Source organism: Rhipicephalus sanguineus, chromosome 1, assembly GCF_013339695.2.
Source record: "Rhipicephalus sanguineus isolate Rsan-2018 chromosome 1, BIME_Rsan_1.4, whole genome shotgun sequence".
NCBI lineage: Eukaryota > Metazoa > Arthropoda > Arachnida > Ixodida > Ixodidae > Rhipicephalus > Rhipicephalus sanguineus.
In genome coordinates this window covers 271,747,171-271,764,413 of record NC_051176.1, presented here as the reverse complement: position 1 = coordinate 271,764,413, position 17,243 = coordinate 271,747,171, and the positions used below count along the sequence as shown (strand labels likewise).

The following is a 17,243-nucleotide window of genomic DNA, read 5'->3' as shown; positions in this document are numbered from 1 at the left end:
GCACGGAGAGGGAACAACAAACCGTTCGCAGCACACTGGTGTGTCATGAGTGAACGAATCAATAAATTTTAAGAACTTTTTTTTTTAGCATACGGGCCGTGGCACGTAAGGAGAGTCCCATAATTTGCTCGTGGGAAATGACTGTGTGATTTGCGGGCAGTGCAAATGGGGCTTAATATCAACAGGAAAATGATAAATTATTTTTTTTTGTTGCCGTAAAGAAGTAATTTGTAAGTGTGGTGGCAACACTTGCTCTGATCATGTCATGTTTTACAAACAGCGGTTGAGTGCGTCCAATTCCGCTGGAGTCTTCTTAACATTTTCAATAATTTTCAGCGCTTTTGCTGTATCTCACCCGAAGTATACTGACTAATTCGCCCAAGCGGCAAATCAATCGATTGAATTATCAGTAATTATGTGTTATTTTAAATATAACGAATATTCTAGCAAATAAGTATCGTAAATGAATATATGATCAATGGTCTAACTTAGTGATTTCTTGCTAAATTTTATATCAAGCAATCCTTAAGCCACTAAACGTTTTTTTTTTTTTTTTTTCCTGGTCAACTGTTTCACCTCTGCAACGGCATTTAGGTTACTAAACTGTAGACGTTATTTAGAAGAATATACGGACAACAAGAAGCGTGCGTTTCTGATATAACAAGCCTAGTTTTATGGATACACCTGCCTTCAGGCAGACATGGATAATCTTACGAAGTACACAATCTTTATTCTTCAGTGCACCTGACAATGAAATGTGACGGTTCATTTGTTTCAGGACACTGTGTATTACGCATGTGCGCACATAGGCGTGCGCAGGGTTCCCCTTCAGAGGGGGGGGGGGGGGTGAAGGTTCGTCGCAGCGCCCCCCCTCCCAATTATGTCAATGTATGGCGCTGACATTGCGACCCCCCGTCTTGTCATAGCGCCCCCCCCTCCATATTATGTCAATGTGTTGGGGCTGATTTTGCGCCCCCCCCCTCTTAGGGGAATAGGGGGGGGCGGCTGCCCCCCCCCTGCGCGCACGCCTATGTGTGCGCAGCTAAGAATAAAAAAAAGCAGTTCACTCTAACGATTGCCGAAATATCGGCTGTCCTTTATTTCACCGTGACAGCTACGCTAAAAAGTACACTGTATGCTGGTAGCAATAAATAAATAAATAAATAAATAAATAAATAAATAAATAAATAAATAAATAAATAAATAAATAAACAAACAAAAGCGGGTAGGTGGCATTAATCTCTTCGCGGACATTTCAGACGCTGTAGTCATTCGGTTTCGCCATAGGCAAGGCATTGTGGCACGCTTCAGCAATAAAAATGGCAATCATATTTGTATAAAACGACGTTCACGGAGTGCGTTTTGGACGTGAGAGTGAGGTGAGGAGGTGACTGGCACGTTTTTGCGCGCTGGGATAATGTACGAGTATCGACGACTTCTTCTGGCCACGCAATTTGACAATTTATCTGAACTTATCTGAATGTATGCATACGAACACTCTTTGGGAGCTCGCGTTCACTCTAAAGCGTCACAGAGAGATGCGTATTGGCCGGTAGCGCACACCCTATCCTTTCACAACAAATGGTTGCTCACTTACTGAGCGCATTCGAGATACCTTTCTTCTCCCGCTCTCAGGGAAGGAATCATGGCGAAATTTGGAATAAGGCAAATGCGTTTGGCTCCGTAAACGTCAGAGATAGCGTCGCTTATCACCAATTCCCCGCCCTTTTCTTTCATTGCCTACAGTTGTCTTGCATTTCATAGGAAGCCTAGAGAAGCCTATGACAAGTTTAAGGTGCCAGCATCTTTTACGCTAATCGAGCAGAACACTGGCGTTGAGGGCTGAAGCTTGCATTCTAAACAGTGGTGTGTTAAGTCCTCCCCTGTCTTCCTCGGTCCCTCACTCCGGGCTACCATTATTTTGGAGTTGAGTTGCTAACAGTTTTGCAGGTCCTTATGACCATATCGTGAAACAGACATCATTATTAGTGATGGCTATCTCTTCGTGTCTGCTTCATTACGTTTAGTGCGCTGGCTAATGACCTTCGATAACAATAACCTGCGCTTTCTTAGCACGTTATTTCTTTTGCGCCTCACCCAGTGCGTGTGTCGACATCCTCTCGGGGTTATTAAAATACAATCAGTCAGCCGAGCTATCAATCAGTGCTGGCGGTCGTTTGGTGCAATTACCACACAGGGGTGCTTGCATCTTTCCCATTCGTTTGCACGGCCAAGCGCGATGCGTTATCGATAAGGATCTCACGGGAACCTCCTTCATGCATCTGCTTCGTCTCTTGAATATGATCATGGAGCCGAAGAACGTGCGTAAAAAGCAAAACATCGCTAATATGTAATCACCCGGATACAAACTATACGCAAGTGCACACAAGAATTGTAGGGACGTTTCAAACACAAGATTTCCTATTTTCTTGAGGTCATATACGCAGCATAACACAGGAAGCTCACATGTCCTTCTCTTTCAGAGGAGCCGGGCTCTGAGAAGATAGTTCTGGGTAGAAAATTTAGACTGCTATAACGTAAAACGATTCCTTTCTGTTTCTGTTCCCTTCTGCATGACGTCAGATTTTGTCAACGTCACCGTCATAACGTCATCGCCGACGCTGAGCAAGGGCGGGAACCTGCATATATTTTTTTCTACACAGTCCAATCAAACGCAGTTCTTTTTTTATGAAAGGTCCTATCTTTGTTTCTTTTGTATTCTTCCATTTTTGCAATGTTTGCTTTTATTACAGGACTGGAAAGTTGAAAGGCTTCTGCATCACACACGTTCGAAGAGTGCTTGTATTGCAGAAGCCAAAACAAGCAAGCCCCGCCACGGTGGTCTAGTGGTTATGGCGCTCGACTGCTGACCTGAAGGTCGCGGGATCGAATCCCGGTCGCGGCGACTGCATTTTCGATGGAGGCGAAAATGTTTGAGGCCCGTGTACTTAGATTCAGGTGCACGTTAAAGAACCCCAGGTGGTCGAAATTTCCGGAGCCCTCCACTACAGCGTCTCTCATAATCATAACTTGATTTTGGGACGTCAAACCAAAAAGAAAAAAAAAAGAACAAGCAATACCACAGCGGATGAAATTGTGTGCATCGTAGAGATCTCTCGCTTGACAACATGGTGGTGTGTTGCAGTATTTGTTGTCGCCACGCTCGTGAAAACAGTGTATCGGCACAACAGAGGCGCACGAGACGACTACAATGATTATGAGGCCTCGCATAATTCTGTCAGGACATGCGTCAAGAATCAGGCGCTTATTGTAAAACAATGTCGAAGTCACCAATAGCGTCAACGCCAACAACGACGTCGCAATTACAACGCTGTTATAGTTGTTTCTTTTGACGTAGTAACAAACACACAAACAATAAACAATAGCTAGCTCGTATTTCGCACAAGGCACCACATCATTTCATCCGTAGCATCAGTAGTTGAAGTTTTGGCTTCAGTGTCCATTAAAGGGTCCCTCACCAGGTTAGGACATTTAAGGAAACAAGCGCGGCGCATGCATCACGTGGTGGTCGTGCCTGCAAGCGCGTTTCCATATCCTAAAGAGCGCTGTAGCGGAACTTTCCGTCACCGTCAGATGCGGGAGAGTCAAGTGACCTGAGCAGAAACGTCACATGTGGCGTCAGTGGTAGAGCGGCACGTCGCTGTCGACTCTGGTTCTGGCAGTAGTGATGCCGCAAAAATAGTGAGAACCACGACGCGGCACGGCGTGGGTTACAGGCTCCCCGGGGAGGCAGGCCAACCACTGACACTGGCACAATAGCGATACTTCTGCAACGCCAGGCAGAAACTATTCCTGTAATTCAAATTTTGGCAGTGGTACGACGTGAACCGTGATGTTTCTCCTCAGGTCACGTGACTCCTTCGCATGTCACAACAACCGGAAGTTCTGCTACTACGCTATTTATGGTAGGGAAACACGCCATGCAAAATTTAAGGGCAGGCATGCGCACTGATGCCCTGCGCAACACGCACTGCTTCCGACGTCTTTGAGCATGGCACGTGGCTTCGTTCTTGATCATCTAATTTGGAACGCTCAATGCCACTACTAGAAATACGCTGCAAAATAAAATGGAAACAGAAAAAAATTGCTGCAGAAACTCCATTGGAGGTATGTAATTATGCGTCAGCTTTGTGCCACTTGCTCATCACTGTCGTCTTTGATACCCTGTAATGCTCGAAAGGTTCGGCGATCGAGTTCCCATGTAATTGAGATATCAAGGGCTTCATACCCTACACGCTCAGAAGGTTTAGGGTTCGAGTCCAGACATATTTGGCAAGTCGCGGGTTCGAGTCTATTCACTGTTTCCCATGTATTTCCTATGGAGCCCTACGTATTTAATTGGGAAAAGCGTTACGTTACAGACAGACACGGATAGATAGATAGATAGATAGATAGATAGATAGATAGATAGATAGATAGATAGATAGATAGATAGATAGATAGATAGATAGATAGATAGATAGATAGATAGATAGATAGATAGATAGATAGATAGATAGATAGATAGATAGATAGATAGATAGATAGATAGATAGATAGATAGATAGATAGATAGATAGATAGATAGATAGATAGATAGATTTCTTGCCTGGGGAAGGGGCATAAGAACCCATTTTCCCCAGGAACGTATTAAAAAGGTAGGCAGTGCTTGGCGCGGCTCCTCCGCTCAGCTAAGCGGCAGAAGACAAGGATGGAACGCCGCTCGCGGACGCAAGCCTAAGCATAGGAGGAGAGTGTCATCGTTGGCGGTGACGCTCGCCTCCTAGGACACATGACCACAAGAGGGTTCACTCTCTTCTTAATCCTCCAAAAATTAACCGATTTGAAAATTGATTTCGCTGAAACGTTCCCTAAACAGATTTGTTCCAATAACCTTGACTTGGGCGAGGTGGTTCATACTCAGGGAAATGAAGTGTGACTTAGACGAGGGCAGGAGACACAGAGAGGCACAGGCGAGCGCTGTCTGTGTCTATCTGTGTCTCATGTCTTCGTCGCGCTGCATTTCTCCGACTGTAGAATTATAGCTTCCAGCTACAATCAGGATTTGTTCTGGGGCCCGTTGTGGGACCTTTTAATATCCCCATCCGGGAAAATGAACACGACTAATTCAGCCTGAAATGTAAGAAGGGTCTAACCACTGGTAGAATGAACATTGCTTTGCATAATAACATAACGAAAAGGTTGGGTGAGTTTGCTTGGCATAAACATTAAATTTTATTTTGATATTTTCATTTAAACTTTAGATTGTAAAGTTTCGTTTTAACTTAAAGGTCGTCTCAAGTGCCACGCAATGGAAACATCGATTAGGTTCTTGGATGCTGTTTTCTTGAATTATCAAACCGGACAACATTAGTATTTTATATGAGTTCTTGAAGCTTATTACTGCTGACCCTGATAAACACACGAAAGAAACGAAATTAAGCAGGATGTACCACGATTGCCTTAATTAAATATCTTGAAATTAAAGAGCATTGGACCGCTGCAAGTGCGTCACCTGTATATATTTATTGTTCGCTTATGCGCAAATTAAAGCGCTGATGCAGCCTTAGTTTACGATGCCTCTTTTTCTTTGTTTCCTTGCGAACTCTCGAAGAAACTACTTTTATTTTAACCGGCTTTCTGGAAGCGAAGTCAAGAGAAAACATTATTTCCGTAGTACGAATGAAATATTTACAAAATATAATCTTCATGCTTGACTTGCTTCACGAACCCCTTCCCCAGATATGCGTGTCACAGATGAAATATGACAAACATGCTCGACATTCGTTATTATCAGCAATGACCGGAATTACGTCAAAATTTTCGTGAAAGCCCCACTGGGCTATGCGGGGGATGCCAGACGGTCGAGGTGTCCGGCACTGCAGCCACAGGTGAGAAGCGTCCGGCCTCTCCTCCAAGTCTTACCGCAGCAGGAGCAGCGGCGAAGCTAGCGGGCGGCCAGTTGCCGAGATCATCCGCGGGGCGTCGCCCGTGTCGCTTATTTGAGCCCCTCGCATCGCGGCATCGGCGCAAAGACCGCGCTGACTGCGAAGCAGCCCCCCATCGGGTCCGGCGGCGTTCACGTGGCTCCCCGCCAGCGAGCGGCCGTGCAACTTGTGCTCCCCCCTTCTCTTGTGTGTGCGCATGGACTGCGCCCCGGCCGAGCGCCACTCCGTGCGAGACCATGCGGCCGGCGCTTCTGCTTCCCCTACTGCTGGCAACCACACCTGCACTCGTCGCCGGATTTTCCAATCCGAATCTAAGAGGTGAGCCCCCCTGGGATAGAAATAACACTTAGGCTCCCTGGCATCGCTGCAGCCCCGGCTTCACCCCGGCCGCGACCGGCGCTAACCGCCAGCTGACACCCCCGCGCTTTACGTCGCGCGCGCGTCGTCTGCTACAGACCGACGAAACAACCGAAACTGCGAATAATCCGGGATTATTTGCCGTAACGCGGCGAGGCCACTTACCCCACGCGTTGCGGTCGAGCGTATATACCTGCGGGTACGTAGCCAGTCGGCTTCGCTTGCCCAATCGACACCGGCAATTTCTTCTTTCTCGTTTTCCTCGCTGTCCGGTGATCGGAGCAGCAGCGGCGATTCGCGTGCCGCCATCCGCGGTCCTTCTGCGTGAGCGCCGCCCGCTTGTCAACAAACGGCAGGCGTCCTCGTCGGGGACCCGGAGATGTACGCAGAGATGCTTTCGCCGCTCCTCGTGCCATCGCGATACCCCGCCGTCTTGTTGATGTTTTGCGTGGACGGCGGTCTTCTCGCAACGCCCGCAATCTCGCGACCTCACTGGCCGCTTCCCTGTTCGCTGGAACTTGATTGGTCGAGCGGAGATGGAGGAGCAAGCACGCGCGAATACCCGAGTAATACTCAAACGGACAGCGTACGCGAAACGAACGGTTGCTCTAACCACGCGATGATCTAAACACTTCAAGACCTTCTTGTCTCAGCCGCAGGCCCCGGACCGACAGTACGATACATTAAATTAAGTAGCCTCGCCAATAAGAAAACGAATATTTCTTGCCCAAATTAAGTGTATTGTCCAGTTCGCTGAAACAGCACAGACGTGGAGCAGCTTTGTTGACACGCCGGTTCTTTGCCTGTTAAGTAATAATTTTCCTTTCACGATGTACACAGCAACTAACGTTTGGCGTCCTGTCGAGGTGAAATAAGGTCAAGAAATGGCAGATGGCTTGCTGCGTATACCGAGAGAGGATACTGCCATCTGAGATCATTTGCTACCGTTTTGTTTCTTGAGCGGATTGTCAGCGTGCATTATAGTTTGCGTCAGAGTTCGCGAAATTAAGCGGTACTGGCTTGAAACGAAACTCGTACGCTTAATCAGTCTGATGCACATTATATCCGTCATAACCGTTCGTAAATGCAGAATTTTTTTTCTTGCGTGCGTTTTGCCTCGTTATATTCTTTCGAGCTTTTTGTCCCCAAATGTTGTTAATACAGTCGTTGAAGTGATTGTACGGCACCCTGAAATGCGTACGGTAAAACATTGCAGCGGCATTCTGCAATTTTTTATCTCAAATACTCGCAAGAAATATGCATGAATATGTACATACTTATCTTTCCCATAGACCAGTCCAACTTGCAGTGCTTACATGGTTATGGCGGTGGCAGAAAGTAGCGATACATCAGGTTTTGACGCAAGTGCTGTCCGCAAGACTGGTCTATCGCATGCATAGTGAAGAAAAGTGCGACATTTGTAAGCGCCGCTGCTTTCTCTAATACAGCGACTGTTGCTTTTATCTTGATACGACTTATCCTTGGAACATTGCCTGCTGAGGGGAGTGGCTGACTGCCCCATTCGCGCAGAGTTATATATGTTCCATACGGCGGTGCATTAGAGCGCTTTCTGTGCCGAATCCCATAGAATACGAGCTAGTCCCCTCTGCGGCATTTTCTTTTTCCCTATCACTCCTGGGGCACATTTACTAAACAGCCGTCGTCTAGCAAGAAAACTTCGAATTGCACTTAGAGCGTTGACAGCCCAAGTTTACGACTGCCAGATAAGAGAGGAATTGGGGGCACGGACTAATGTATCAGAAAAAAAAAAAAAGAAACGTCGGCGGGTTTGTCTCGCACACGAATTGTTTGGACACAGCGTGCAAGACCTTCTCGTGGCGAATTCACGAAAAGTGCTTGCACGTGGACGTTCACCATTGATGACATTATGTTCGCTGTCACCATTAGCGGGATGAGGGCGCGGGTTACATTTCTGTCCCCGGCGACCGCATTTCGATGGGGGAGAAACACAAAAACACCCGTGTACTTAAATTTAAGCGCGCCTTAAAGGTACCCCAGGCGGTAAAAGTTAATCCGCAGACCCCCCCCCCCCAATGCCTGCCTGATCATCAAAACACCATTTGGGCAGTAAACCCACAGGCTTTTATTTTTAACCATTGGCGGACGTGACTTTCAACGTGACACGAAGCAGATTTGTGCGTCCACTCAAACGTCATGCCTGATCGTATCAACAATAGTGCTTAAATGTTTTATGTACTACATTCTTTAAAAAGAATGGAGCTGTATGCAGAAGTAAAGCTTCTGTTTAGTCTTTTTCATAAAGTGCGTATAAGTGCTGCTACTAAGAAAGCAGTCAGTGGCCTGGCGCTAAATTCACAAACTTTTCTTTCATGTGCGCCGTTTGCCATTGGACAGCTGGCTTCCCTAATGATATGTACAGCGCTAGGATTGGCTAAAGTACTTTCTCTTAAGAACAGTTGAAGCATCAAGGAAATACCAGCCCTGATTCGCATAATATTTATTTCGTGGGAATATTTCGGCATTAGCTGGTCACCGTCACTAATAACGGTGCGCGAAATCATAGCGTACAAACGTTTCTTCAGCGAAATACGTGCCCAGGGCCCGGGCCGGGGGCCATTGTCGTAATAATTAAGAAGCGATTACATCGTTTTCACTTCATAATAACTAATACCGCTCAATCGTGCAATAGCTAGCCGATGAAAAACAGCTTTTACGAACATAAATCTTCACGAAATCGACAGCAGAAGCCATATTCACGTTGCACTGTGCTGGTGTATCGTATGTGAAAGAGAAGAGAGACGTTGGCAAGGCAGCATGTTAGTCACAAAATGATTTACGACTGAAAAACGGGCATATGTGAAAAAGAAGACATTCATCGTAAGGGCTGCTTTATATTTACTGATCGCATCACCTCGCCTTGTTATCCCAACTAGTGAAAATTACCCTTACGGAACGTTCTGGCGTAAGATTCGCATTGCAGCGATGGTGGCAGGGGCCAGAAGCTTTTGATTCAATTTTTGTGTATGTCTGCGTGAATGCGGAATAATCATAAGATGGAACCTAATTTACAGGAATCCTCGAGTGTAACGATTTGCTCATTGGCGGCATACTATCGTTAATATTTTCCAGTCCCGCGTTACGACAGACCAACGTCTGTTATTCAAGGACCGAATACACAAAGCTTTTCTTGCGTAACGGCTCCTAGCCATTGGCCGGTGGATCTCACTAATGATATGCCCAGCGTCAGGATTGGTTTATTCTTACGAACTATTCTAGCTTAGGCTGTTTTCTTTTTCTTTTTTTTTTTGCGAATTCTGTACCTGGACGTATTTATTCACATTATACGTCTTACGCCAAAAAAAGTGCGTAAGAGAATTAAAAAGTGCCAGTCAAAAGTGATAGTTAGCCTACTATTAGCAAAAACGCACTGTTAGCAATGTTAAACAATTCATATACAAGTGAGAAGATATATAAATTTGGCCATGCAGTGGAGCCGAATCCGTAAGTTCGTAAGAACGTTTCGTCCTGCGTGGTCGCTCTAACCGACATGATCTTATAGGGGTAACGGTGCTCCGCTGCTGACCCGAAAGTCGCGGGTTCGACACCGGCCGCGGCGGTTGCATTTCGATGGAGGTGAAATACTATAGAGATCCGTGTACTGTGCAATGTCAGTGCGTCTCAATATCCGGAGCCCTCCACAACGGCATGCCTCATAACCATATCATGGTTTTGGCACGTAAAACCCCAGAAATTATTATTATTATTAACCGATGTGTCCTCTACAACGATTGGCAGGCACCTGCATATATGATCCACTCAGGCTTGGACTAACTTTCTCGAATGCGGGCTCTTAGGCTGAATTGGCCGAATTCTCGAGGGGGGGGGGGTGTCTTCGGCCTTTCTCTTATTAGTCGGCTGTCTTCGCTAATAAATTATCGTCGCCATCACATATGACAGGCGCAAACTCTTGCCAACTGCTATTTGCGTATGCACTGCTTCATGAATACGGAATCAACTGCCAAATTAATAAGGCGCCTCGTTTGTAATTACATACTGTCATTGGTCGGCGGCCTTCGGTCATGCGTGTACGTCACAGCGAAGGGCCGTGTATACGCTAGGCTGATATGGTCCGTCGGAGTCGGCGCCGGTCAATCAAGATAGCGAATATTAGCGATGGCGACAGGCCCATAACAAGGGCTTCTACGAGCGAAGAGTTCCCTTGATTCGTTCCCTGGACGCTGACCAATTGAGTTCGTGAACGCACTCTTACCAGAAGCGACCAGCCAGTGGCGAAGATTTCTCACGAACGACTATCCCTTTGTGTTTGAGGCCCTTTAATAACTATTTTTTCAGTGCAGGGCAGTCATAGTTAATATCGCGTTCGTTATCACAATATAGGTCCTTGGCCCGTACTCACAAAAAATTGCTTACGCTGTAACTGTGCGTGAGAATAGATCCCAGTCAATTGCGATTAGTATCGAGCGTGTCCGGCTAATGGCAGACAACTCGCACCAACAGATATTTTCTGAATTGAGCTCCAGGTTCATAACTTGTCGGGAGCCTTCGCTGACAATTTGTTCGTTCTTACGGTTGTTCATATAACGCTATTAAGCAGAAGCTTATTACTGAATTCAGCCGCAGGGTCCGTATTCACCAAACCAGTTCAGACAGTAAACCGTTTCTCGCTTCTTAAGAGCAGTAGTGATGACGAATAAATGATTGGTGAGCGTATGTGACAAGTTGCAAGTAGCTTTTACGTAGAAGAAAAATAAAGACACACTTTGATATGAGCTTGCAAACACGGAGGTGTCCACCGATTGATGAGACAATTCATGGTCTGTCTCTTTTGCTGTTCGCCACTTCCAGTCAACAATCTATTTCTACATATGTATTTTGGTTTCTGCTGGACTTCTGTAATTGTAGAACTTGCGTGCCTCGTAAGGGCAAGGATCGTGCTGTACCGAACGAGAACACAGCGAGGGTGCCGTCATGTAAGTGATAGTTCGGGCGCGGACGAAGCTGCTCACGTAATTTGCATCCACACCTCACTCTCTCCCTCCACTCCGTCCTCATCCCGCCTACCGGCTGAAAGCACGTCTACTTCGATATAACTCCCAATAAAATAATTTCACCATCCAAAACTGGCGCGATTTCTAGTCATCTTCACTCTTTTTAGGACGCTTTAGTGAGCGCAGGCTCAGACCGTGCATTCTTGCGTGGCGCGCACAATCGGCTTTCTTTCACACTTTCGAATTGGGACTGAGACAGCGAAGCTCTCGCGAGCAGTATGCACGCCCATTTTGGAGTTCTTTCGTCACGTCCGAATAAGGCAACGGCGACAACCTGTTGCCGTCGTCCGGCGAAGCCCTTTTCGTGTAGAGTACGCAGAATAGGCACCAGTGAAGAAGATGAAAAAAAAAAAAAGTAATAATGAACGAAGCACAGAGGAAAGGCCCGGCATCCCTTCTCAGAAACAGCCTGAAAGAATTAGTATGCGTACAACAGGTTTTCCAATGTTACACGCAACCAGTTCGATAAATGTACGGCCGAGAAACGCGGAAGGGTGATACTCTTAACTTCGGGGCGTGCACTCGTTGTGAGCTTGACCGCGGCTAATCTGCACACGGTTGGGGATTTTTACTGTGCGCTCGACGCGTAATCTTGGAGAACGTGCCAGACTGTCGCGGGGTCGCGTACGGCCGGTGGCCGTTCCGGAGAAGCTGCGCGATCTGGCTCGAACGATCGAGCCGGCCGAAAAATTTTTGATGGGCTGTCGATCACGCGTCGTACACCGCGAAGAGCTACACGCTACTCGAGGCGGCAGACACGCACGGATCTGGCTGCACTGAAGATGCGCGTTTCCTCATTGGAGAACTAATACTTTTTTTATACAAGCAAGGCGAGGAAGCAAACCGGTATCTCCGCTGCGCCCTATTTAACACGTACGCCGTGCGGTAGGTGTTGAAACTGGGGAGGGGGAAGCTTTAGTTGCACTGAGTGTTTGCAGACGTGCTTCTCTTGAGATAACGGGCTGGCTCGTGGCGCCTGCGCAGTTCGAGTTGGAAAAGGCGAAATGAAGGTGTAGGACCCAGGGAGAATTGTGGCGTAGGTTCGTCAAAGAAGTAGTTACAAGCGACAGAAGGAGGACGGAACACAAGAGAGAGGAAAGGCAGGGTGTTAACCAGTCTAGAAAAACTGGTATGCCACCCTACACTGGGGAAAGGAATAGGTGAGTTTGAAACGTAGAGGCAGAGAGAGAGGGAGAAATATGGAGATGGGGAGCACAAACGCGCAGTCACACTCCTCACAGTCACAATATCGCCATTAGTCTATAACAACAGGTGCAAGCCCGTTGACTTCAAGAATTTGGGCAAAGCGACAAAGTAATTATGCTGTATGGTATGATGAAAAGGAATAGTACTTGAATAAAGTTCCATTATAGGAGCCATCTCTGCAGCGATAAAAAAAAAAGACTTTCTATAAATCTTCTCTAGACTTTCTCTAGACAGATGGACCGTGTGTGTGTGTGTGTGTGTGTGTGTGTGTGTGTGTGTGTGTGTGTGTGTGTGTGTGTGTGTGTGTGTGTGTGTGTGTGTGTGTGTGTGTGTGTGTGTGTGTGTGTGTGTGTGTGTGTGTGTGTGTGTGTGTGTGTGTGTGTGTGTGTGTTTCGTGGCACTATAAAAGCCAACTGGCCCAACAAGTGTTGCAAAAGTAATAAAAAACTAGAAATTTATTATTTTTTATTTTCTGTAGTTATCCAAATTTATTCGTATTAGCGAATACTCAGTGTAGTTTACTAAGCCTACAACAAATATCGCTGGTATTGAGGCGTTAATTTTTTGTTTCTTTGCATGTTCAATAAAATGAATTCTAGAAAGATTCGTGACGCCACTCCATTGCACATGCGCGAAGATATATCCTCAACTAGCTTGTCTTAGTGCGGTTGAAACCAGAGCCACGCGGCAATCTGTTTCTTGATTACGAAGGATGCGCCGTGTTTATTTCCCCGACTTTGTACACCGCGCACCCAGATACACCACCAACTAAACGCCCGGGAAAAAATGCTGGCGGAAATTCACAATATCCACATCTGCCTTGCGTCCGGCGTTGTGGATAACGTTTTCACTACAATCTCAACAAGCATTTTCTTATCTGCATACGGTGTAAAAGTGCTGTGTCTGCAAGTGTTCTCCTCTCTTCTCACAGAGGTTGAAAACGTGGTGCCTGCAGACGTTTCCTGTATAGTTGTCTGACCCACTCTGCGCGAGTATATTGAATACGTAAGCATATCTTTGCCGATTCAACGAGAAAACTGTCCTCCTATCAGTCTTTCACGATCGTCGCCATTAAGGAATAAATGAATGGAGCGAAACAAATTTTTACTCCGTTGCTGGTGCTTGAACCCGGGCCCTCACACTTCGAAGGCGAATGTCTAAACCACGCATGCTTGCAGAATATGAATATATCTGAATCATATAATTGCGTTGCGCCCGCGATGCAAAACAAACGTTGAAATAGAGCACTTTCTATGGAGGCTTCGTTGAATTTCATGGTAGGGGAATCAAAGCCCTTTGCAGGACATGTAAAGCCGACATGACTTTACATGTTCTTACGCTAGAATGGTTGGTAAGGGAGTATGGCGGCCGATGCTGGGCATATTAGTGAATGCAGACGGCAAATGGCACTTACGAACCAAAAGTATTGTGAATTTGGCGCCTGCTCTTTCGTTCTATTGCTTTTAATTGCACAAATGTCGCCGACACAAATGTTAACGATTCGCATGACCGCTTCACGCATGTTCCTGCAGTTATACAAGTATGAATCCAACACGCAACCCATAGTTCCTTAATGTCTTTGCATTACGGCAGCTTTCTTGATACTAACGGTGCTTCTGAGTGTTCCGGAGGCCTTGCCGAGCTCGTTTGCAACTTGTGACCTCAGTGTTTACTGCCTCGCTGCGCCCACTTAACGCCTGCCGTGGCAACACTCGCACCCGTCGCGTGTGATGTCTTGCGGCCGGTGGAGTGTCAGCCAAAAAGAAAAAAAAATCCTAAACTGAGGCGAGACTCCCCATGTATAGCTCTTGGCCAGATACTTGACGTTGGACGCGAATCTTTTTATCTGGCGAGAGAAGAAAAAAATGCGGGGAATCTAAGAGACCGACGTCGAGATACTCGGTCTGGTTGACATGCGTATCCGAGGTTTTCTAGTGTTCCGACTGTCGGCGCTGATTTGCACTCTCTCGAGACGTGACAACATGAAGACTAAGCATTTTGCGTGCGCTATTCTTTTGTCAGTAGTCACTGCACACTAAAAACAATAGTAAAAACTCAGTAACAGTAGCATTTACTACCCCCTTGGCAACTTTACTATGTTTCGCGGACATTTTACTACTAGTAATAGAAATATAAGAGCGTTTGTAAACGTTGTCATCACTGCACAGCGTGTCAGGGTTAGTGAATGTTACTCTAATGGTGCACGTGGCGGGCCAGTAAACGTTACTACTTCTAGTGGCCGTAGCGTATTATGCTTTAATAGTGAGAACTTTATACAAAATTAGACAAACTATAATTGTGTCGATTATGTTGGAATAACAATTTTGTGCTACGTCATGGCACATGCGTATGCAAGCAATGAGGTATAAGCATAGGCGTGCGCAGGGTTCCCCATTAGGGGGGGCAAAGGCTCGTCGCAGCGCCCCTACCCTACTAAGTCAATGTATGGGGCAGATTTTGCGCCCCCCCCCCTTCTTAGGTAACAAGAAGGGTCAATGTACGGGGCAGACTTCGCGCCCCCCTCTTAGGTGATTAGGGGGGGCGGCCGCCCCCCTTGCCCCCCCTGTGCGCACGCCTATGGGTATAAGAATGTGGGTCGAAAACATCGATTATATGTCTTCAAGTTCATGACTTCTCACCAGTAAAACGTGTGCTACCCCAAAGTTTAGGGCCATAAATAGCCTTAAAATTGCTGCTCGAGAATACTCTATGTCGCGTACAATCCTTAATATTCTGCGTGTGTGTGTTCGCGTTTATGGTTCGTTCATGCCTCTGCGTACGCATTATGTGAAGGTGTCGTTGTGGTGTGTACCTACCAGGGTAATCACGTGAAGTAATAATCGATTATCAATCAGTGTAACAAGACAATGTCGTACCGTTTGACTTTTTAGAATGAGCTTATGCTTCTGTTATAAATTCGACTTGATATGAAAATTACAACGGCACAGATGAACCACATGGGCGCACACCTATTTCGAGGCAATTGTAGTTCACTATTGTTGGTAACCGTAGTAACAGGTATTGAATGAGACGGCAGTAAAGCTACAAAATTTGTATTACTTCTCTCTAAGTAGTAACTGCAAGTAGTCAGTGTCATGGTTGTGATGTTCTAACTTCGCAGTGACAGCATGCTGTTACCACATAGGTAGTGAATGTTGTGACAAGCTGCAAGCATCAAGTACCTCAAAGCCAGTAAATACTACTACTTTTTGTAAGATCGTACGTATATGCCCTCCAGTAATATGAGACGAAACACCGAACTTATATGGGCAATGATTCATAGCGGGTGACGCGTATAGCTGACACGAAAATGTCTAGTCAATATGTAAACTTACCGCTGAACACTGCGCATGGTGAGACATTTTTCTGTACAGATGTCCTATGGACATTAGAACGGAAAGTCGAATGCTTACTTTCATTATTTGTTCAAGGTTGTACGTGTATTTAACTCAGTGGCAAGCCTACGAAAATCTTTTGAACGTTCGCGAGAATATCCTGTGATAGCAGATTCAGATGATGATACAGTTGTTTGTTGTTTGTTTGTTTGTTTGTTTGTTTGTTTGTTTGTTTGTTTGTTTGTTTGTTTGTTTGTTTGTTTGTTTGTTTGTTTGTTTGTTTGTTTGTATCCATCTGCGGGCTTGGGTAGACGACAGCATACATGAATATTACACGGGCGCGAAGTATCATCAGCTTAAGATGAGCTTATGGCTTTACTAAGGCCACAGCATGGCTTAACTCACCCTCACCCCCCCCCCTCCCCAAGAAAAGAATTAGAAACGAGACATATTACATAAAAAAGGCTGCAGTTGTTGAAACACACATTACTAACCTCATAATGAATACATTCATTCACTTCAAGCTGGTCTTCCCTACAGTGACACAAACAGTTATGACCGATGGATACATGACAACACATTCCACAAGACATTTCTTCACTTCATACACAACATCGGCCTAACGGCGCACATTTAATACAAGTATACACAACAAATATTATACCTTAAGGGCAAGTCTATGTCGCGAAAAAAAAAATACAATATGACAAAGTGCGTCTATCAAGATAGTCCGCACATGACGAAGTTAAAAGGAAGCTGTAGCTCGGGGGCCGTCTATTAAATCATACGTAAAATCGAGAAATTCTTTTATGAGACAACATTTTGACCAATTTGAATAAGTTTGCATTAGAGCGCAACTGTTATGTTCTGCTGACTGTTGAAAGCAGTGTTTTTGTTCGCGGCAGGTAAATTTTTTTGACAAAAATTGCCGAAACTCGGCGAGCTAGAAGGAAAAAAAACGAAGCTTACTAAATTGTGGTTCGGAACCAAAACCACACATCGCAACTGGTTTACATAACTGGTTTGCAAAGGTATGGTTCACGCAACATCCGGTGCCTAATTGAAAAAAAAAACCCATAAAACATAACTTTGATCACCCTGTATATTAACTATATCGGTTTTGCCCGCCTTATTATTGTACTCTTAGGTGTATTTAACAAAATTACGATATGCTTTTTTCATTGCTGAGTTACAGTTATAAACATTATAGTTTCGTTTTTCGTTTCCTTGTTTCTCTCTCTCTCTTTTAAACTTATGCGACTGTCGATATTTTTTTTAATTCAAGATAAAAATAAGAAATGTGCTTCCCTTTGTAACTAAATTTTAACCCTTTTCTTTTAAATGCA

General features: G+C 45.6%; 1 protein-coding gene across 1 annotated transcript in view; it reads left to right on the top strand.

Moving 5' to 3' along the window:
- The first annotated feature begins 6,045 nt into the window (after window positions 1-6,045).
- LOC119378971 (BMP-binding endothelial regulator protein) overlaps window positions 6,046-17,243 on the top strand; it is a 230,375-nt gene continuing 219,177 nt past the window's right edge. Inside the window, exon 1 of the mRNA XM_037648088.2 lies at window positions 6,046-6,266. Coding sequence (XP_037504016.1) covers window positions 6,185-6,266 — 82 coding nt within the window. The 5' untranslated portion in view covers window positions 6,046-6,184. The remainder of the gene's footprint in view (window positions 6,267-17,243) is intronic.